General features: G+C 43.2%; 1 protein-coding gene across 1 annotated transcript in view; it reads left to right on the top strand.

Moving 5' to 3' along the window:
• The first annotated feature begins 14,512 nt into the window (after positions 1-14,512).
• The window catches only part of LOC125438171 (broad substrate specificity ATP-binding cassette transporter ABCG2-like), an 89,296-nt gene continuing 82,885 nt past the window's right edge, over positions 14,513-20,923 (top strand). The window contains exons 1-2 of the mRNA XM_048506410.1: positions 14,513-14,634; positions 19,932-20,228. Coding sequence (XP_048362367.1) covers positions 19,945-20,228 — 284 coding nt within the window. The 5' untranslated portion in view covers positions 14,513-14,634; positions 19,932-19,944. The remainder of the gene's footprint in view (positions 14,635-19,931; positions 20,229-20,923) is intronic.

Below are 20,923 nucleotides of genomic sequence, written 5' to 3'. Positions count from 1 at the left end.
CCTCCCGGATTCCCCGGCAGGAACTGGGAGGTCTCATCTCCATCGCAGAGATAAGATTCTCCGCGGGAGAAGCTGGCTGCCATAGCCGGACTGTGGAATGTACTCAAGGCCAGGCGGCTGCCCTTCTCATCAACACCGTTGAATCCTTTACAGCTGCGTAGAAATGGGGATGTGGATGCATTAGATCAGGGGTAGGGAACCTGCGGCTCTCCAGATGTTCAGGAACTACAATTCCCATCAGCCCCTACCAGCATGGCTAATTATTACATGCTGACGGGGAACTTGATAGGGAATTGTTTATCCTATTCGTGGAGCTCGATAAAAAAAAAGTAATGGAAGCTGGTGATCTTTTAAGGAAATTTTTTATTTATTTTACACATATAAACAACTATTAGGAGGATGTTATCTGTGAGATAAAGATGCGTTCCCTATTCCATGTAACTGCCTAAAGTAACAATCAATGTTGCTCAAAATATATATGTGACCACTGCCATCTCTGCATTCTTTCCTTGGACTCTACTTTATGGCTCCACACGCTTTGTAGGAAACAAGGCTTCAACTGGGACCTCTGTCCCATGGGAAAAGAATTACATCTGTTATGTCATGGGGCAGGAAGCCAGGTGGCTCTCTCACTATCTGCCACCGATCAGATAGTGGGTGCCTTGGCTCCAAAGACTGTTTTTTCACAGATTCTTGGGAAACAGGAAGGGGGGCTTTCAGCAGGGAATAAAGGGGAAATTTCGTCAGAAAGGAACACTTGGCTACTTCAAACGAATTCAAATCTCCAGGACCTGATGAGCTACATTCCAGGGTATTAAAAGAACTGGTAGAAGTAATCTCAGAATCACTCGTTATAATCTTTTAAAATTCCTGGAGAACAGGAGAATTCCCAGAGGACTGGAGGAGGGTTAATGTTATTCCCATCTTCAAAAAGGAGGACCCTAATAATTACCATCCAGTCAACCTGACATCAATACCTGGGAAGATTCTGGAGCAGATCATTAAACAGACAGTCTGCCAGCACTTAGAAGAGAATACTGTGATCACAAAAAGTCAGCATGGGTTTCTGAAAAACAAGTCATGCCAGACTAATCTTATCTCTTTTTTTGACAGAGTGACAATCTTAATAGATGAAGGGAATGCTGTGGACATAGAATACCTTAGAATGAGCATTGGTGCTCATCAGTGGCTCATTTTCATCCTGGAGAGAAGTGACTAGTGGGGTGCCACAGGGTTCTATCCTGGGCCCAGTGCTATTCAATATTTTTTATCAACGACTTGGATAATGGACTAGAGGGCATGCTAATTAAATTTGCAGATGACACCAAATTAGGAGGGGTAGCTAATATCCCCAGATGACAGAATCAGAATTCAAAATGACCTGGACAGATTAGAGAGCTGGGCCAAAACAAACAAAATGAATTTCAACAGAGATAAATGTAAGATACTACACTTAGGCAGAAAAAATGAAATGCACAGATATAGGATGGGTGACACCAGCCTTGACAACTCTACATGCAAAAGGGATCTGGGAGTCTCAATAGACTACAAACTGAATGTGAGTCAGCAGTGTGATGTGATGGCCAAGAAAGCCGATGTGATCCTGGGATGCATCAATAGGAGTACAGTGTCTAGATCAAGGGATGTAATTGTACCTCTCTATTCTGCATTGGTCAGACCTCACCTAGAATATTAGCGATACAGTTCTAGACTTTCTACAATTCAAAGAAGGATATGTATGTATTATTGTATTTATTTATTAAACTTGAAATAGGGTCCAGAGGGAGACAGCAAAATGGTAAAAGGTCTGGAATCCATGCCCTACGAGGAGAGGCTTAGGGAGCTGGGGGTGTTTAGTTTGGTGAAGAGAAAGTTAAGAGGTGAGAGCCATGCTTAGATATTTGAAGGGATGTCATGTTGGTGAGGGAGCAAGATTGTTTTCTGCTGCTCTGGAGACTAGGACCAGGAGTAATGGGTTCACAGGCTTATTGAATATGCCTCTATGAGGAACATTAATGGGGATATTGGAGTGTTTATTCCTCTATGGGTGGATTCCCAAAGTCCACTTCTGATTATATGGCTTTTATATTGCATTTCTTTTTATTGAATTCTTAATCCATTAGGGAATTATGTAGACCATCTCCCAAATCTGCCCTTTCTAATTTGATATTGTTTGTTCTCAGTTTTTAATCTGTTATCCAGACCAGCCCAGTTGTTTAATATTTCAATAGTTTTAACAGTTTAATATGGGGTACAGCTACCTCCTCTCTCTTTCTTTTTTTTTTTAGTTTGGATTTATATCCCCCTTTCTCTCCTGCAGGAGACTCAAAGGGGCTTACAATCTCCTTGCCCTTCCCCCCTCACAACAAACACCCTGTGAGGTAGGTGGAGCTGAGAGAGCTCCGAGAAGCTGTGACTAGCCCAAGGTCACCCAGCTGGCGTGTGTGGGAGTGTACAGGCTAATATGAACTTTAAATCTAAGTCTTGGTTTCTTGCCAGTCCATATGAACTTATTCATGTTTTTGCCATGGCTTCCAGCTTTTTTTCCTTGTATACAGATGGGTAACATCTGAAATTTGAAAAAATAATTTTGGTAATGTTCATTTTTATTGTGTTCTGTTGTTGTATTTTCACCCACAGCCCTCACGCACACAAATGCACATCCTGGCTCATGGCTCTAATCCCAGCAGGCAAGTCTGGAGTTGCCAGTCAAGGCTGCCCCCCCCCCCCCCCCAGTACTGATCTTGGCAGGCCTCCCCAGAGTGACTCTGGGGTCAGCCATCAAGGTTGCCTCCTGCAGTCCAGATCTGGGCAGTCTGGAGCAACTGCCCTGGGCTGGCCAGCATCAGAGGCAGATGACAGAGGTAGGTGCATTCTCTGTGCATGTGCAAATGTTACTGCTGCTGCTCGGGTAACATTAAGTGATTTCAGCTCAGGCAACGTAGTGAGGCGCAGGAAGCCGGTGTTCTTCAAAGCAAAGTATTTTATTCACAAGTGGACTTTGCTACAGCTTCGAGGGCAGAGGAATCAGCTTTCCTTAATGGCCAGCTAGAACTTTTATACACACACATCAAAAGGGGCAAAGGGGCAGGTAAAGCGGGCAGGTAAGAGGGCAGATCCCTTACAGAACACCAATAAAGAAACATCAATACAAAGAAGAGATACAGTTGCAACTTTTTTGTGAATGGGACTCTGAAATCTAAGCTGTCAAGTGTCTTCCCGCGATATTTTACAATGATGCTGAAAGGAGAGCAGAGAAGGTCCATTAATAGAATTGGTTGGGCCTGCTACGCGCGCAGTTATCCTCTCTGTTATCAGGCGGGCTATTTCCTTCAATTACTGACCCTGGGAGCTCCAGCCTCAGTTCTACCACAATAAAGAAAGTTCAAACTGTCCAATGGTGGCGGGTCCCGACTACGTTCCAACCCAGCTGGGACATCTGGAACATGTGATCAGATTTGATTTGCAAAACCAAAGCCATGGGTGCTGTCATCAGATTTGATTTGCAATACCAGATTTGATTTGCACAGTCTTTGCTGAGGAGTTGGCTGGGTGTTGGTCTAAGCCAGGGGTCTGCAACCTGCGGCTCTCCAGATGTTCATGGACTACAATTCCCATCAGCCCCTGCAATTGACCATGGTGGCGGGGCCATGATGGCAAATAGTCCAGTGGAAACAGATCCATGGAAAACCGCAGGCTACAGGTCCCTGATCAGTCTAAACTAATTCCAAGGGTAACTTCTACAGCTTCTACAGGCTTTTGCTTTTACTAACAAACACAAATATCAAAAATAACATTTCTAAACTTAAACCTTAGAGAAAACCTTAAAGAGTACAAGCACATATACTTATAGGCAAGAATATCCTAAATTAACAATAACAAAACCTTAAATCAACTGGAAAACCTAGCTAGAGTATAAACCTAGACAATGGGCAAATAGTAAATTCAACACTAAAGGGCTTTCATTACATCTTAAAAGGGGCAGAGGCAAGAGGGAAACCATATAACATTGGCACAATCACATATATATGTTTGTTGCAAGCCTTATGGAGGCTTCTGAACCACACAGGTCTCTGTGTCCTGACCTGGAGCCAGTGTAGTCAGGTAACTCGACTCAGGAAAATATTTTGGCTATTTTCCTGGGCGGTAACACAAAGAACTCTTTGTCTTGTTTTTGAGTGATGTAAACTTGCTTACTTTTTTAAAAAATCAGATTTTTGTGCAGACCCTGAGTCTACTGAAACTATTAGGGGTCAGCATGCCCCCTATCTGCAGACTGAAGTATCTCTTGGCAGACACCACACTTGGGGATTATATCGATATGCTGATGATGGGATATTTTGGGCTCACTTTCCCCAGATGGCGTGTGCATTGATCTGCCTCTGCTGCGGCCTCTTTCGTTGAATGTTCTTCCATTTTTCATGCATGTTGCTCTCCATGAGAGTGAAGGATCCCGTTGCAGTCATGCAAAGCCAAGTTGTGGGCATTTTCCTATGTTAAGCAGGTGCAGCTTGGACTTTGCTCCTGAAAATCTCAGCAGTTGCCACTCCAAAACTGCATGTTGAGTCAACGCTCACATCCTGCTGGGAGAGGTTCCATTAAAAGGTAATTTATTTAAACACACAAAACGGCCAGCCTCCTTTGCAAAACATTTGGTCCATATAAACAGAAATGACTAAATTGTCATGAAAGAAACAGCAAGTCTCTCCAACCTGTTGTAAAATTCTGAAACAGAAGTGAAACAGCTTTTTCTAACACTGCAGGGGCATCTGCAGTTAAGGCACAAAAGTGCTGGGTTTTTTTTAATTTGGCAATGCTATTGTTGCTCATAGGGATGTCAGGTCTCTGCTCCATTGCACACCAGTCAGCCAGAAGGAAATGGGGGCACCGAGAGGTCTGGTTTTGCACCACTGGGCAGCATCTCTCTTGGAAAAAATCAGAAGTGGTGTCATGGTTTTTATATTTCATTTTAAAAAATATTTATATCCTACCTTTCCTCATGACAAGGCAGATTTGATGTTGGGGGTAATACTAGGATTTATTTTAAAAACTCTATGGTTTAGAGTTCTGGTGAATTCTAGAGCACCCAATGCCATAATGCCATAATGTCACTTCCCTTTTTTCTCCCCTCAAAGTGATGTTGCACACCAGCTTGATGCCAGCACACTGGCCCTCATCCCCCAAATCCTCACAGGAGTGTCAGGCATCCCTATTTGCTGGCCTCTCCTGCACAGACCTTGGGTTGGATCCTACAAATCCATTGTACTAAAGGCTTAATAGAAGACAACTGGGAAGCATCTTCCTGAAGTCTGAAGTGGTCCATTCTACCCTCAGTCGTATTCTGCCCTCAGTTCCCTTGGCAGCTTCAGAGCATAAACTTTATGGTATACCATACTCTTTTTTTTCTCATAAGTAGAAACGTAATTGGTGATTCAATTCTTAATACAGTTAAACTTAACAATTTTAAAAATAATCCAATAAGAAAAAAGAAAGAAAAGAAAGGACTTCCAGCTAAAATTACATTTAACAATATGCTTTTCTAAACCATCTCAAAATAATCATCCAGATGTATCAAAGTATCATAACATAATTTTGATTACATATTATTGGTTTTCTTATTTTGATTTTCAAAGAAGAAATTTCACATTTCATCAAGAGAGAAAAATAATTTTTCAGCTATCAAATTTTGAATTATTAATTATATCTAAAGGAAAGGATAAAAATACAAAATTGTAAAGATATAAATTTTTAAAATTAGATAGAATTTAAAGCTATCTTATAAATTATATTCCATCAATTGGTATTCTTTAGTTTTCTGAAAGAAGTCTGTCAGAGAACTCCAGTTTTTCTTAAATGTATCTAAATTCTGTTGCTTTAAGTCTTGATAAGTTATCAATAACTAAAAAATCCAACATTTTGGAAAACCAATCATTCAAATCAGGAGCATATTGCATTTCCCAGTCTTTGGCATATAACATTCTAGTAGCAGTTACCATATATAAGAATATTTTTTCATCATCTTTCTTGATATCCTTATGTAAAATGTTTAGTAAAAATTGTTCTGGCAGAAAGCTCACCTGATAACCCAAAATATTTCTAATCAAATCATGGATCCCAAGCCAATACTCCTTTGCTATTATACAATTCCACCATACACAAAGAAAAGTACCCTTAGCATTTTGGCATTTCCAACATATTTCAGAAGAAACTTTATACATTCTAGCTAGTTTGCTAGGATAAAGATACCAACAATATAGCATCTTAAAATAATTTTCTTTCAAATCAGAACATTGGGTAAATTTTAAGTTTTTGATTCAGACTCTTATCCAGCTGTCTAGGTCAATTGGTCTCTCTAAGTCCTGGGACCATTTAATCATGGATTCTTTAATAATTTCATATGTTTCCCTATCCAATAGCAATTTATATGTCTTCTTGATCAAAAAAGGTTGCTTTTACATAAGATTGACCATAGTTCAGACTCTTTCTTTTCAAAGCCTCTTTTGAAACTTTGTCTAAATTTCTTTTTCAATTGAAGATACAAGAACCATTGGCATTGTTGTTTACATATTATAATTTCATGTCTTTCTTTTAATTTACATGTATCATTAGACCAGTAAATTAGATCTTCATATTTTAAATATTTTGCTTCGAAATTTGGTTTTAGTGTGAGAGCTTCGTGAGGGGAGATCCAACTTGGAATTTTCAAAATATTCTTTCTCTGATATTCTAACCAAATTTTTAGAATAGCTTACCTAAAATAATGATTTGTAAATTCTCTTTGCATACCATAAATAAAAATGGCAACCAAAGTGCAAATCAAAGCCTTCTAAGTTTAGTAATTCTCTGTTCCCAAGCATCATCCAGTCTGTAAACCATATAAAGCCAGCTGCTTGGTAATACATTTTTAAATCAGGTAAACTAAGGCCACCCCTATCCAACCTATCAATAAGATTTTTATATTTTATTCTTGCCTTTTTGCCTCCCCAAATAAAATGTAAAATGTCTCTCTTCCATTCTGAAAAAAAAAGTTGACTGGTATTATAGGGATTGTATGGAATAAAAATATCATTCTCAGAAGAATATTAGTTTTGACTGCTGCAATTCTTCCAAATAAAGATAGTTCTAATATTTCCCATTTTCTTAATATATCTTTAATGTCTTTTCAAAGAGGAATATAGTTATTTGAAAAAAGTAAAATATTTTGTTTAGTCAAATTGATCCCTAAATATTTTACTTTGTTAACTAATTCATAATTAGTCAAATCACTTAATTTTTCTTGTTCAAATTTTGTCATATTGAATGTCATTACTTTAGATTTTTGTTTGTTAACTTTCCATCCTGTAACTGCACTAAAATTTTGAATAGTGGATTTCAAAGGATCCCATGATTTTATAAAATATGCTATCATAACAGCTAGATCGTCAGTGAAGGCTTTTATTTAGTATTCAAAATTATCGATTTTAATTCCCTTAATTGATGTATCTGTTTTTATATTTGAACCAATATTTCTATAAATACAAATAGTAGGGGAGACAAAGGACACTCCTATCTGGTTGCTTTCTCAACTTGGATTTGCTGGGATTGTTCACCATTGATCTTAAGTTTTGAAGTTTGACAATAGCAAATAGATTCTACTCAACTTAGAAAATTACCAAGCCCTATTACCTGTTTGAGTAAAGGTGTTAAGTAATTCCAATCTAAGTTATCAAAAGCTTTTTCAAGATCATAAAACATAATTACTGCATTCTTATTAATTTGTTTGTGGCATAGTGGTTAAGAGCAGGTGTACTCTAATCTGGATGAACCAGGTTTGATTCCTGCTCTGCCGCTTGAGTTGTGGAGCCTTATCTGGGGAATTCAGATTAGCCTGTGCTCTCCAATATAGACCAGCTGGGTGACCTTGGGCTAGTCACAGTTCTTCTGAGTTCTCTCAGCCCCACCCACCTCAAGGGGTATTTGTTGTGAGGGGGGAAGGGAAAGAAGTTTGTAAGCCCCTTTGAGTTTCCTTGCAGAAGAGAAAGGGGGATATAAATCCAACTCTTCTTCTTCTTCTTCTTCTTCTTCTTCTTCTTCTTCTTCTTCTTCTTCTTCTTCTTCTTCTTCTTCTTCTTCTTCTCCTTCTTCTGTTATTTCTAAGATATCTAGCTGGTAAGAAGCCATTCTGATCTTTCCCAGTGATTTCCTTTAATACCTATTTTATCCTTCCAGCTAGAATAGCTGCAAATATCTTGTAACATATATAGTTGTGCATAAGTCAAGTTTTTCAGCACATTTTTGTCTTCTTATTGAGTGCCAGGGTAGTATTTTTCTCGTACATAAATTGCCACCTCTTTCTTTTTCTTAGGGCTGGCCAACACAAAATGCATTCTTTTTAGTCAGATAATGAAAGGTTTTTTTCTCTTTTTTGAGGAGAATTCAGTCCATTTTTGTTCCAGGATATTAATTTTATATCCCTGTATTGGTTTTACTAATTTCAATAAATTATAAATAAAAATTATTACATAAAAAGCACTAAAGTAACTTACTAACCTTATATACTAGAATTTTCTTTAAGTTCTTCTTGTAATTTATTGAAAAATTCCTGTGCCTGGGACACTGATGTCAGTCTGTATGTTTTGTAGTTGAATGTCATCCTTAAGCCTTCCAACTCCTCCCATTTGAATTTCGGTTATGCTGTGGACTCTGCTGCACCTATGAGCTGGCTGCTCCAGGACACGTCCAGTAGAGAGACAGAAAGAAGCTACAGATATGTAAGAAAATAGGAAATAATAAAACCGGCTGATCGAAACATAAGTTTATCCTGTGGAAACTAAAATCAAGGCAATTTGTGTTCGTAACAAAAGGAAGAATGGTGTCACAGACAAAGCGGAACCAGACAGTAAAGTAGATCAAGTGCTGGAAATGATGTCGGCGATGCAAAAAGAAAATGTGGAACATATTTGTAAGTTAGAACTTAAACTCTCTGAATTGGAAATTTTTCCTCAAAAACTGGAAAATGAAATTAAGGAGACAAAAATGGATCTATTGAGGCTGAGAAAAACTGAGGAGAAAATAAACAAAATAGATCTAGAGGTGAGAAAATTACGAGAAAAATCCATCAAAAATAGCCAACAAAAATCCATCCCCTCCCTTGCATCCATCCCCTCCCCCTCCCTCCACTAGGGTGGGTGGGCCATGTCCAGATGCCAGGCCCCCTTCCCCTTCCCTCCCCTCCCTTGCATTCCGCCCCTCACTCCCTTCCTCCCCTCCCTCCCCTCCCCTTGCATGCCACCCTCCCTTCCCTCTCCCTCCCTCTGCTAGGGTGAATGGGCCATGTCCAGATGCTGGGCCCCCTCCCCTCCCTTGCATGCCACCCCTCCCTTCCCTTCCCATGCATGCCACCCTCCCACTCCTTCCCCTCCCACTCCCTCTAGTAGGGTGGGTGGGCGGGCCATGTGTAGATGCCAGGCCCCCTTCCCCTCCCCTCCCTTGCATGACTTTGAAGTACAATTGGAAAGATTGGCTAATCAAATGGCCCTGGTTGAATTAAGGCTGAAAGTAGATATTCTAAGATTCAGAGAACTATACCATAAACTCTAGGCGAAATCCCTCCCCAAATCCCCCTCCCACAGGCAGCATCTCCAAATCTCCCCCAAATTTCCCAGGCTGGAATTGGCAACCCTAAAATAGTTTGTATAGACCAGGTCTAAGTCATGGACAGCAGGCATCGAACTTGTGTGATCTATTTTGTATTTTACTAGTACCTCAAAGTTCACCAGCCGGGGCCAGGTAAAAAAAAATATGACTTTGGGGGGCAGCAAAGCAAGAAGTCAAATGGTGTGGGGGGGCACAATGATCAAGTGACCATCTACACCTTTGGAGCACCCCACTGAATAAGCACATGGAGGCAGCAGAGGAAGAAGAAGGCCTCCTTTTGCCTTCCCTGCTAGAAAAATAAACTCTCACCCACGAAGAGCTACTAACACTGCAAATGTGCACAGCTGTCTAAAAACCTGAAAGGGTAGGGTTTGAACAGTTTTATAATCAGACATTGTTTGTTTTATAGATTTTGCAAGGGAAAGAGATCCTTGGCAAACAGAGGCGCAACTGGGCAAAATGGTGCACCCTATGGTAGCTACACCCCCGCCCCCCATGCTCCACGCCTCATGGTAGCTACACCCCCGCACCCACTTATCTGAGCTGGTGTCACGCAGCCCAGGCTCCAGACAACGTGCGGCCCAGGCTCCAGCCGGGGGGGTTGGCTGCTCTGTGTAGCCCAGGCTCCAGCCTCCAGGGTGGCCCGGACGATCCACCCCCTCTTGCTCGGGGGTATGTGGTGGGTGGGTCAGGAGTTGGCAACTTTTTGAGTGAACAGACTTAATGTCAGAACTCCCCTGAATAGACAATGAAACACTTGAAAGTTCAAAGGTTTTATTGCTTAAGACAGGTAGAAAGCAGAAGACTGTTCTGAGCTCCCAGCTCAGAACGCTAGAAAATATGTTGCAAAGGTTTACCCCTCACCCCACCGTGTGAACCAAGACAGTGCAGGATCCACTTGACCATTTCCCTCAGACCTCAAGGCCAGGCCCGACCAAGATAAGGCACCTGCAGGGGGAAAGCACCACAGCAGAAAGACCAGTCACAACCCAACCCCATGACACAGGGCCTCCAGGGGCCAGGCCCCGGCCTGATACTGGCAGGAAAGGCCTCCCAAGACTGCTAAACTGAATAAAATCAGAATACATTAAATCAGAATAAGAAAACTGAATTAAATCAGAATAAGAACCAGAATAAGAATTTCACATTTTTCTGTTGTCCTTATCAAGTTGGTGTTAAATATTACAGAATATTAAAGTTGTTTGACTCTGAAAAGAAACAAGTTGTTCTTTTACTGGGGAAGCAAGTCCCCTGAGGCCAGACTCCACTAACTCTGAATAGCCGGACAAGGCTTTATTCTCAGGGAGCCAACGCTGCTTCCATATCACGTTCCTTCTGCACATAATCAGCCTGCCCCAGCAGGAAGCCACCAGGGGCTTTCTCCAGCTCCTTCCCCAGGAAGGAAGGGCTGGGCGAGGAGAGGCGAGGCAGCTCCCCGGCCTCCAAACACAAAGCCTTTAGGTTTGTTTACCCGACTATTTCTTAGGCGGCTGTTGAGTACTAGCTGTTCTTAAAAGGTTTCTTATCCACAGATCTCCACGGGAGACTGAGACACGCTGGCCGCCACGAGGACATACATTCTAAGCAAGAAAAAGAGGGATTCCTCTTTCTCCTATGCTTTTCTCCCTGTCTAGCCATAATGTGGAACAGTACTGCTTGGTTTGCCCTGGAATCTCAATTTTCATTTTAAATTCCTGATTTTATCCTGCCCTTCCTCCAAGGAATGCCAGAGGCCAGTATGTACAGCCCTCCATGTTCTCCAATTTATCCGTAAAACAGCCCTGCAAGGTCGGACAGGCCGAGGACAAGAATGATTGGCTGAAGCTCATGTAGTAAGCAAGTAGGGATTTGAGCCCAGGTCTCCCAGATCCTAATCTGACATGCTAACCTAGAGATGCCTGGCTGGTGCTGGTGACAGGCATCCTGGGAGCTTTCAGGGGTGGGACAAGGAGAGGAAATGATATGTTGAGGTGTTGACCTCCAAACCTCCAGGCAAGGGCACAGGTAAAGGAGGGGGTTCCCGAGTTTAAATCTCCCCCATTGCATGTCCGAAGCTCCACCCCCCGTTTGTGTTTTTAAAGTGCTTTTTCAGTCTTTGGCCTGCAGGGGGTGCAGGTTTTAGGTTAGTTAGCAGGACCAAAATTTCAGGGTATCTTTAGGAGCCTCTCCTAATGATACCAACCAATTTTGGTGAGGTTTGGTTCAGGGGGTCCAAGTTATGGACTCCCAAAGGGGGTGCCCCCTCCCCCATTGTTTCCAATGGGAGCTAATAGGAGATGGGGCTACACCTTTGAGGGTCCATAACTTTGGACCCCCTAAACCAAACTTCACCAAACCTGGGAGATATCATCAGGAGAGTCTCCTAAAGATACCCTGGAATTTTTGGCACTGCTAGCTTAACAATTGCACCCCTGATAGCAGGCACCCCCTAAATTTTCCCAGATTCTCCTTTTAAATCCACCCCCTTTGACATGTATTTAAAGGGAGAATCTGAGTGGCCAATAGCGACACGGGCGCAAGAGGGTCAGAAGTGATGCCAGGAGCCTCGAGGCTAGAATGAAATGCAGAAGTGACCTGCTGGGCTGACAAAACCAACTCCGCTTGCTCCCATTTCTGCTGAGTCATGCTGAGCCAGCCAAAGTGCAAAGAGTGGCCGAGGAAGGTGGGCATCCAGCTCCGTGGATCAGCCATTCAGTTTGCTGCATTCTTGGGGGAGGGGGGGTGCTGCCAGCCAGAGGGCTGATCACTAGGTATCCCTGTGGATGGTTTGCCACAAAATATTGAAATGTGGGTGATCCTTTTTTTGCATGTCTTGCTTAGGAGGCTTGGCTGACTGGGGAGGCAAATCTATTGCTCTTAATGGGCCGTTCCCCACTCCCGTCGTCCCCCTCTATGCCCCACGCTGGTCTCAGCGCGCAGCATCCTAGGCGCGTGCCGGGCCGTCCCCACGACCCCGCGCTCTGCGCAGGGCCATCAAAAGGCACCGTTGAGAAGAGCGCCTGGGATGCTGCGCGCTGAGGGGCACGACAGCAGCAGCTTCGGGGCGGCTGCGCTGTCGCCGCCCCTCTCAGTGGGGAGTGCCGAGGGACCCCGCGCTACTCTCCTCAAGTAGCGCGGGGCTTAAGGAAAGTGGGGAAAGGCCCATTGAGGTAGGGGCAGCAGGAGACCCCACAGAATTCTCTTGCATATGTGGATCCAGACTAGAGGCTGTGTTTGCTCACTCAGAGCATGTTAGTGAGAAACAGAAAGCTAGCTGGGATGTTATGGGGGTATTTCATCATCTTAATTTCCCCTCATAAAATATCCCTCTTTCAATTTTTGGCAGATTCAGACTGGTGGTTCCTGGTGCTCTTCCTGCTTTCACCTCCATCCGGGGATGCATCTGTGACCTCAAGCAAGCTCCTCCTCCTCACCTTCATAACCACCCACCTGGTTTTGTGGCCCTGTCAGCACTGCAGAAGCAAACGTAGCAAATTTTAGCCTCCTGTTTTCTGTAAAAAGGGAGATCAAATGCTTTTTCTTGATGTTGAGATCAAATTTCAGCTTATTTCTGTGTCCCTCCATTCACATCCCAGCCTTTCTCCCAGAAGTTCAGGATGGTCTGCAAGGGTCTCCTTCCATCTCATTTTGCCTTGCAACCTTCTTACAACAACCCTAGGAGGTAGGAAAGAGAGTTTGACTGGCCCAAGGTCCCCCTGTGAACCTCATAGCAGATTTTAGAAGGTTCTTTGATCATTTAACCCTAGGAAACTAGCAGCAAATTTCATTGAACAATATTGCTCAAGGTGCCACTAGGATGCTACATTAGGTAAGAAGAATCGCAGTTCAGTTACATGTTATTTTAATTTAATGCTAGCATCCTAAGGTTAAATTATCAAAGAATCTTCTAAAATAATATCTTATTTTGTCGAAGGCTTTACAGCCTGGAAACCACACAGCACCCAAAATATCTTATTTTTTCTAAAAGATTTTTTCAGATTGTAGGTTCCTAAGATTTTTGATCTTATTTTTAAAAATTATTCTAAATGAATTGTATTTGTTTATATATGTTTTATGATTTGCTTTTATTGGATGAGTGTTTTTTATCTGATTACAATAGATCTCCCTGATGACACCACAGGGAAGCACGTCAGGATCAGAAAGTAACAACACAGGATTTATTCAACGCTTTGATTTTTTTCTTCTTTTTTCTTCTTTGAGATGTTTTTATCCAACTTTCCTTCATAGTACACAGGGCGGTGTACATGGGTTCTCCCTTCTTCCAGTTCATCTTCACATCGGCAACCCTGTGAGGTAGGCAGTAGACTACATGACAGGCTACATGGGTCCCCGAGTGAGCTTCATTGCTGAGCGAGGTTTGAGACCCAAGTCTCCGAGTCCCAGATACTAGTTTGGTGTTCTAACTTCTATCATGCCTGCTTGTTCCACCACAGAAAGAGGTTCTAAGGACAAATTAATTCTGCTGAGTTCATAAATTAATTCAAAGTCAAAGACAGACCTCAGAATCAAGCAGCAGCAAGAAGAACTGGGAGGGGTTCTGGCAGGACCAGCCGCAACATGCCAGCGACCCACAGGAGTCATCCCAGAGTAGACGTGGCTATTTTGGGGACACACCCCCCCCACCCTGCCCCACATGCAAAGGCACCACTCTCTATTTTCCACATCACCTCTGACTCATTCTGGTCTCTCAAGAGGTCTCCCAAAGTCCATGTTGATCCTGCAAGAGGAACCCAAAGAATCAAGCCCTTTCCAGTTCTTTGACGGTGACTTTTCCTCCAATGACCCCAGGAGCAAACTGCACGACAGCAGTAATTTGACACTCCCAGCCACAGCTCGCTCACACAAGAGACTTCCTCAAACAGAAGTTTATGCAACTCAGGGGACAGTAGCTGCTGTTCTGGGAGAGAGACCTTCCAGCAGCCACCCAAGCAGAGACCAAACTGAAGGTCAGAAGCCCAGCAAAAGAAGCAGTAAGGAACCTTCTGGACATCATTGGAGGTAGGTGGACATGATGCAGAGGAACTACCAAACTCTCCCTGCCTTGATTCATGGCTCAGTGCCTCCATGAGAGATGCCTTGGCAGGCAGCTGAACGCACAGAGGATTTGGGGTCCAGCACTGGAAGGACCAGGGAGCTGAACAACTAAACTAAAGACTGAAGAGCCGAATAACTGAAGACTGAAGAGTCTTATGCTCTCCTTCTTTGAGACAGCAATGACTTAATGTACTTTCACGGCTGGAATCACTAGAGTGTTGTGGGTTTTCCGGGTTATATGGCCGTGTCCCAGTAGCATTTTCTCCTGTTGTTTCACCTGCATCCAGCCACAGATGTAGGGGAAAATGTCAGGAGAAAACACTACTGGAACATGGCCATACAACCCAGAAAACCCACAACATTCTAGTAATGATTGAATTCAGTTTATTTATGGTCATAGCCAATAGGAGATCAAAGAATAAAACAATACAAATTCCAGAATAACAAAATGAAAAGCATTCCATGGAAACCATAAAATTATTCACTATTTCTCATTTGCTATGAAATAAAGTAAAAAGCAAATATTTAAATTTTAAATATTAAATTAAATTAAATTAAATCAAAAAAGACAAACAGAGAATTTGTTGTGGAGGGACAGTGGTGATTTCCTCGCTAGCGATTAATCCTGGGATAGTCACCCAAAATATCCAGGTTCCCTTGAGATCTCACATGGAACACAGATCAGTCCCATTTTTGGCGCACGCACGCACGCACGCACACACACACACCCATCACAGAATTTTCCTGGACCTGCTTGTATATGCACCTTTTTGAAAAAAAAAAACACTCCAATGGGAGCTAATAGGACATGGGGGCTACACAGTTGAGGGTCCATAACTTTGGCCCCCATGAACCAAACTACACCAAATCTGGGTGGTATCATCAGGAGGGTCTCCTAAAGATACTCTGAAATTTTGGTGCTGCTAGCTTAACAATTGCACCCCTGACAGCAGGCTTCACTAGAAACATGCTGCAGTGAGGATGTTGGAACCTGGATGAAAAGGTGCCGATTCTTTTTAAACTTGGTTGTATCTAGAGATTAAATTTTCAGTGGGAATTCGGCCAGTAATGTGTACTTCAAATGCAAAGCTTTTGCTGAGCCTATGAGCTGGGCTCTAAACCTGTGTCCCAAGTCCAACTAAAGACAGCAGCAGAAGGGAGGATTATATTCTGCGTGATTTGCTTATATCTAGAATATCCACCTTGGTAGTCCACAAAATTTGATCCAAGGGAAGTCCTTTTCTTGTCTATCAAGGCTACAAAACTCCCATGTTCAGCTTTTGTCCCTGTCCTCAGAGTTTGCTGAATGCAACAGACCACAAAGCAGAGGCACCAAAGCAAATGAATCCTCTGAATCGGCAAGCATATTTAGTATTCCCTGTAGAACTTTTAGTGTCCAAAATGATGTGTGGATGCTGTCTCAGTAACTCTTCCAATTATTGCTCAAAATAAGCCAGAGAGCCACTGTAGTTCAGTGTTTCAGATATCAGACTAAGATTTGGGAGCCCTGGGTTCAAATTCCCCACTCTGTCATTGAAGTACAATGGGCGAGCTTGGGCAGCCCACTCTTTCTCAGCTTAACCTACCTTGTAGGATTGTTGTGATGATACAGTACAAGAGGGAAGAATCTTGTGGGCCATCTTCAGCTGCTTAGAGAAAAATTATGATAAACATCTCTATATTGTAATGGCAGGATTTGCTTTAAAAAGGTCACGGAAAAGATGAAAGCTGAACTGTCAATTTCATCATCACCTCTCGGGTGACATTTCCAAGCTGAAATAAAAACATCCACATGGAAAGTAAAATCCTGAAATGTGTAGATTTTAACAGACTTTAATAGTAGAAATAGGAGAATTTAATTAATTTTATTGACAATGGGTCCTAGCCCCGTGATACGGTTGCCAAATCCAGTTTAGGGAATTCCAGGAGACGTGTGGGTGGAGCCAGGAGAGGGCTGGGTTTTAGGGGGGCCGATTTTAGCGGTGTCCTCCAATGCCCCATCGTTCCCGCTACAAAGGTGCTGTTTCCTCCAAGAGGACAGATCCCTGCAGCTGTAATTTAAGGAGATCTCCGGACTCTGCCTGGAGATTGGCAACCCTACACATGGACATTCTTCTGCTCATTCTGTCTAAAGAACTTCCAACTGAGCTTAGATTTTAAAAGGACATGAACAAGAAATGGAAAGGGGGGGAAATCACCAAAGAGGAATTCAAACAAACAAGCAGGATGTGTAGGGAGAAAGTCAGAAAAGCTAAAGCTCACAATGAGCTAAGGTTTGCCAGAGAGGTTAAAAACAACAACAAGAAAGGCTTTTTTGGTTATGTCTGTAGCAAAAGGAAGAAAAAAGATAGGATAGAGTCACTGCATGGAGGGGATGGCAAAATACTAACAGGGGATGGAGAAAAGACAGAACTACTATACACCTTCTTTGCCTCAGTCTTTTCCCAAAAAGGAAACACTGCACATCCAGGAGAAAAAGAAACAAAAGATACAGTAGGAGAAATGCAGCACAAAATAAATAAAGAGGTAGTGCAGGAATACCTAGCTACTTTAAACGAATTCAAATCTCCAGGGCCTGATGAACTGCATCCCAGGGTATTAAAAGAACTGGCAGAAGTAATCTCAGAACCACTTGCTATAATCTTTGAGAACTCCTGGAGAACAGGAGAAGTCCCAGAGGACTGGAGGAGGGCTAAGGTTATCCCCATCTTCAAAAAGAAGGAATAGGAGGACCCTAATAATTACCGTCCAGTCAGCCTGACATCAATACCAGGGAGGATTCTGGAGCAGATTGTTAGACAGACGGTCTGCCAGCACTTAGAAGGGAATACTGTGATCACATAAAGTCAACATGGGTTTCTGAAAAACATGGGTTTCTTATCTCTCCTTTTGATAAAGTGATGAGCTTGGTAGACCAAGGGAGTGCTGTGGACGTAGCATACCTGGATTTTAGTAAAGCTTTTGACAAGGTGCCCCATAATATTCTCACAAGTAAGCTAGTGAAATGTGGACTACACAATTCTACTATTAGATGGATTTCTAATTGATTGTCTGATCAAACTCAAAGGGTGCTAATTAATGGCTCATCTTCATCCTGGAAAGAAGTGACTAGTGGGGTATCACAGGGTTCTGTCCTGAGGCCAATGCTATTTAATGTTTTTATCAACAACTTGGATAATGGACATGGTAATAAAATTTGCAGATGACACCAAATTAGGAGGGGTAGCTAATACCCCAGAGAACAGAGTCAGAATTCAAAATGACCTAGACAGATTAGACAGCTGGGCCAAAACAAACAAAATGAGTTTCAACCAAGAGAAATGTAAGATACTATACTTAGGCAGAAAAAATGAAATGCACAGATATAAGATGGGTGACATCTGGCTTGACAACACTACATGCCAGAGGGATCTGGGAGTCTTAATAGACCATACACTAAATATGAGTCAGCAGTGTGATGCAGCAGCCAAGAAAGCCAATGCGATTCTGGGTTGTATCAATAGGAGTACAGTGTCAAGATCAAGGGATGTAATTGTACCTCTCTATTCTGCATTGGTTAGACCTCACCTGGAATATTGTGTACAATTCTGGGCACCGCAGTTCGGGAGGGATATTGACCGGCTGGAGCGGATCCAGAGGAGGGCAACCAAAATGGTAAAGGGTCTGGAGTCCATGCCCTACGTAGGGAGCTGGGGATGTTTAGTCTGGAGAAGAGTAGTTTCAGGGGTGACATGATAACCATGTTTAAGTATTTGAAGGGATGTCATGTCGAAGAGGGAGCAAGCTTATTTTCTGCTGCCTCAGAGACTAGGACACGGAGTAATGGATTCAAGGTGAAGGAAAAGAGATTCCACCTAAACATTAGGAAGAACTTCCTGACCGTCAGGGCTGTTGGACAGTGGAATTCACTGCCTCGGAGAGTGGTGGAGTCTCCTTCTTTGGAGGTTTTTGAATAGAGGCTGGCAGGGGTGTACCTAGGCAAACTGCCGCCCGGGGACAAAATCTGAGTTTGGTGGGGGCCCCCCCCGCCCGGCGTATGGGCGGCCACCCTCCCCCACCATGACCAAACAATGATTTTTTTGTACCCGCTCACAAAACACCTCCCACTCCCAGCAAAACATACATGGCTCTCTCCCCACCAACTCTTTTCCTAATTTCCTAATCACAACAACCCTATGAGGTAGGTTGTTAGCCTGAGAAACAACTCCAAGCCAGTGCAAGTGGGTATTAAGCATGTAAATCTCTCACAAATCACCCCCAGCAGAACATTTACCAAACAAATGTCAGCATCATCTCTCACAAAACACCTCCACTGGAATCCACCCCCAAACAGCATCACTTTCAATGGTGTTTAAACTAGGGAGCTCAGATTCTTCTTTTAAATCTACCTTAAAGGGAGAATCTGGGGTCCCCGCTCAAAACAAAATTGAAAGTGATGCTGTTTGGCGGCGGATTCTCCCCCACCCTGAAACTGCATTACTTTTGAGGGTTGGAGATTCAGATGAAACAAATAGCAGATTCTGCTGGAATCTGGGCAAATTTGGGCACATTCGGACAAAAATGGTCCGATTATGACCTGCCCAAATATGAACAAATGCGAATGCAAGATATTTGGGCCTTTGGGGGTATTTTTGGTGTTTTTTCGGCCTGCATGGAGCGCATTTTTAAAGCTAGCAGCACCATGATTTCAGGGCATCATCCAGAGACTGCCCTGATGATACCACCTGAGTTTGGCAATGTTTGGTTCAGGGGCAGCAAAGTTATGGACGCCCAAATGGAATGCCCCCATCCCCATTGTTTTCAATGGGAACTAACCTGAGATGGGGGCTACCCATTTGAGGGACCATAACTTTGTTCCTCCTGAACCCAACTTCCCCCAACTTGGGTGGCATCATAAGAATAGTTAACAGATGATACCCTGAAAATTTGGCATCACTAGCTTTAAAAATACATCCCTTCCAGGCACCCCAAGAAATTTGCCCAAGATTCTTTGTTTTGCAGTGACTTTGCTCCATTGTAGCCAATGGGGAATTTCTGAGTGTGTAGGCAGGCTGCACATTTCTGAAGATAGAGGCACCAGACTTTCAGGGTGGCTCCAGGAGGGCCTCCTGGTAATAGCATCCAGGTTTGGAGACCTTTGCTTCTGGGTGTTCGATTTTATGGGCATTTCTGATGGTTGTTCAATTCCTGACAGTGGTTGTTAAAAATTTAGATGCAAACATTCTGTTCAAAAGTGAACTCAAAACATTTTAATCTTTCAGGCACTTTGTACAGATGGGAAGTGTTGATAACTTCAAGGATTTTGTGAGTGTTGGCCCCATCGAGTCTGTCACCCGTAGCAAAGATGCACCAGCAGCAACCTGCTTGGCCTACCGAACCACTGGGGATGAAGGAGGGACCACGGGCACGTTCCTGCGTTCAGTGCCAACCAGAGCATCTCTCCGGACCCCTCGGGGGTCAGTTGTGAGTTTCCACAGCATCCAGTATTCCATCAAGCAGTCTCATGGGCTCCTGTGCAAGCGGACAGTGGTGGAGAAGAAAATCCTTCAGAATGTGTAGTAAGTATATGTGTCATTACCAAAATTGATGCTTGTGTAGTAGTAAGAGGGAAGATAGAACTAACAGCTAGAGAACTTTTTGAAAAGGATGTGTTGCAGATGAAAGAGAAAAAAAATATATATTCACATGCTGAATTGAATCAGCAAATTGGTATTTTGCATCCAAGTTTTTCCAGCCTTACTCCGGATCTCAGTTAAAACCCAGCCCTAAATTTCCTTGGAAATGTATTTCTGTGCTTTGTGTACTTGCCCCCATGCACAGAACAGGGCTCCCCTCACCACACTGACTGGCTTGTGTGGGTACACGTCTGCTCTGCCAGCCTGGAAGGGCAGCAATGCCCACCACCCCTCTTTCCTTGCTGAATTTGCAAGTTGATTGAGAATTCATGCACTTTTCTTGCTTCATATTGGGCAGTTCATTAGACAGATGATCCCCAGACAGCTGGATTGAGGCAGGTCAGAGCTGCCATAGCTGCTGGATCCCGGGATACACGGAAGAGCCCTTTAGTGGCTGACCTCATGTCTCCAGAATCAGGGACAGCACCAGGGGGGAGGGTCTCAACCCAGCACCTTCTTGTGTGTGCAGCCCCCTCCCCAATGCTCCTTAATACCTATATACACCCCTGCCCTCCCAGCTAGTCTGGAGCTACGGGCTAGGCCGGGTGTCATCCAGCCATATCTGTTGGTGAGAGCCA

The sequence above is a fragment of the Sphaerodactylus townsendi genome, linkage group LG08 (genome assembly GCF_021028975.2).
Source record: "Sphaerodactylus townsendi isolate TG3544 linkage group LG08, MPM_Stown_v2.3, whole genome shotgun sequence".
NCBI classification, from domain to species: Eukaryota; Metazoa; Chordata; class Lepidosauria; order Squamata; family Sphaerodactylidae; genus Sphaerodactylus; species Sphaerodactylus townsendi.
The sequence above is the reverse complement of the archived record's forward strand: the minus strand, read 5'-3'. Positions and strand labels throughout refer to the sequence as shown.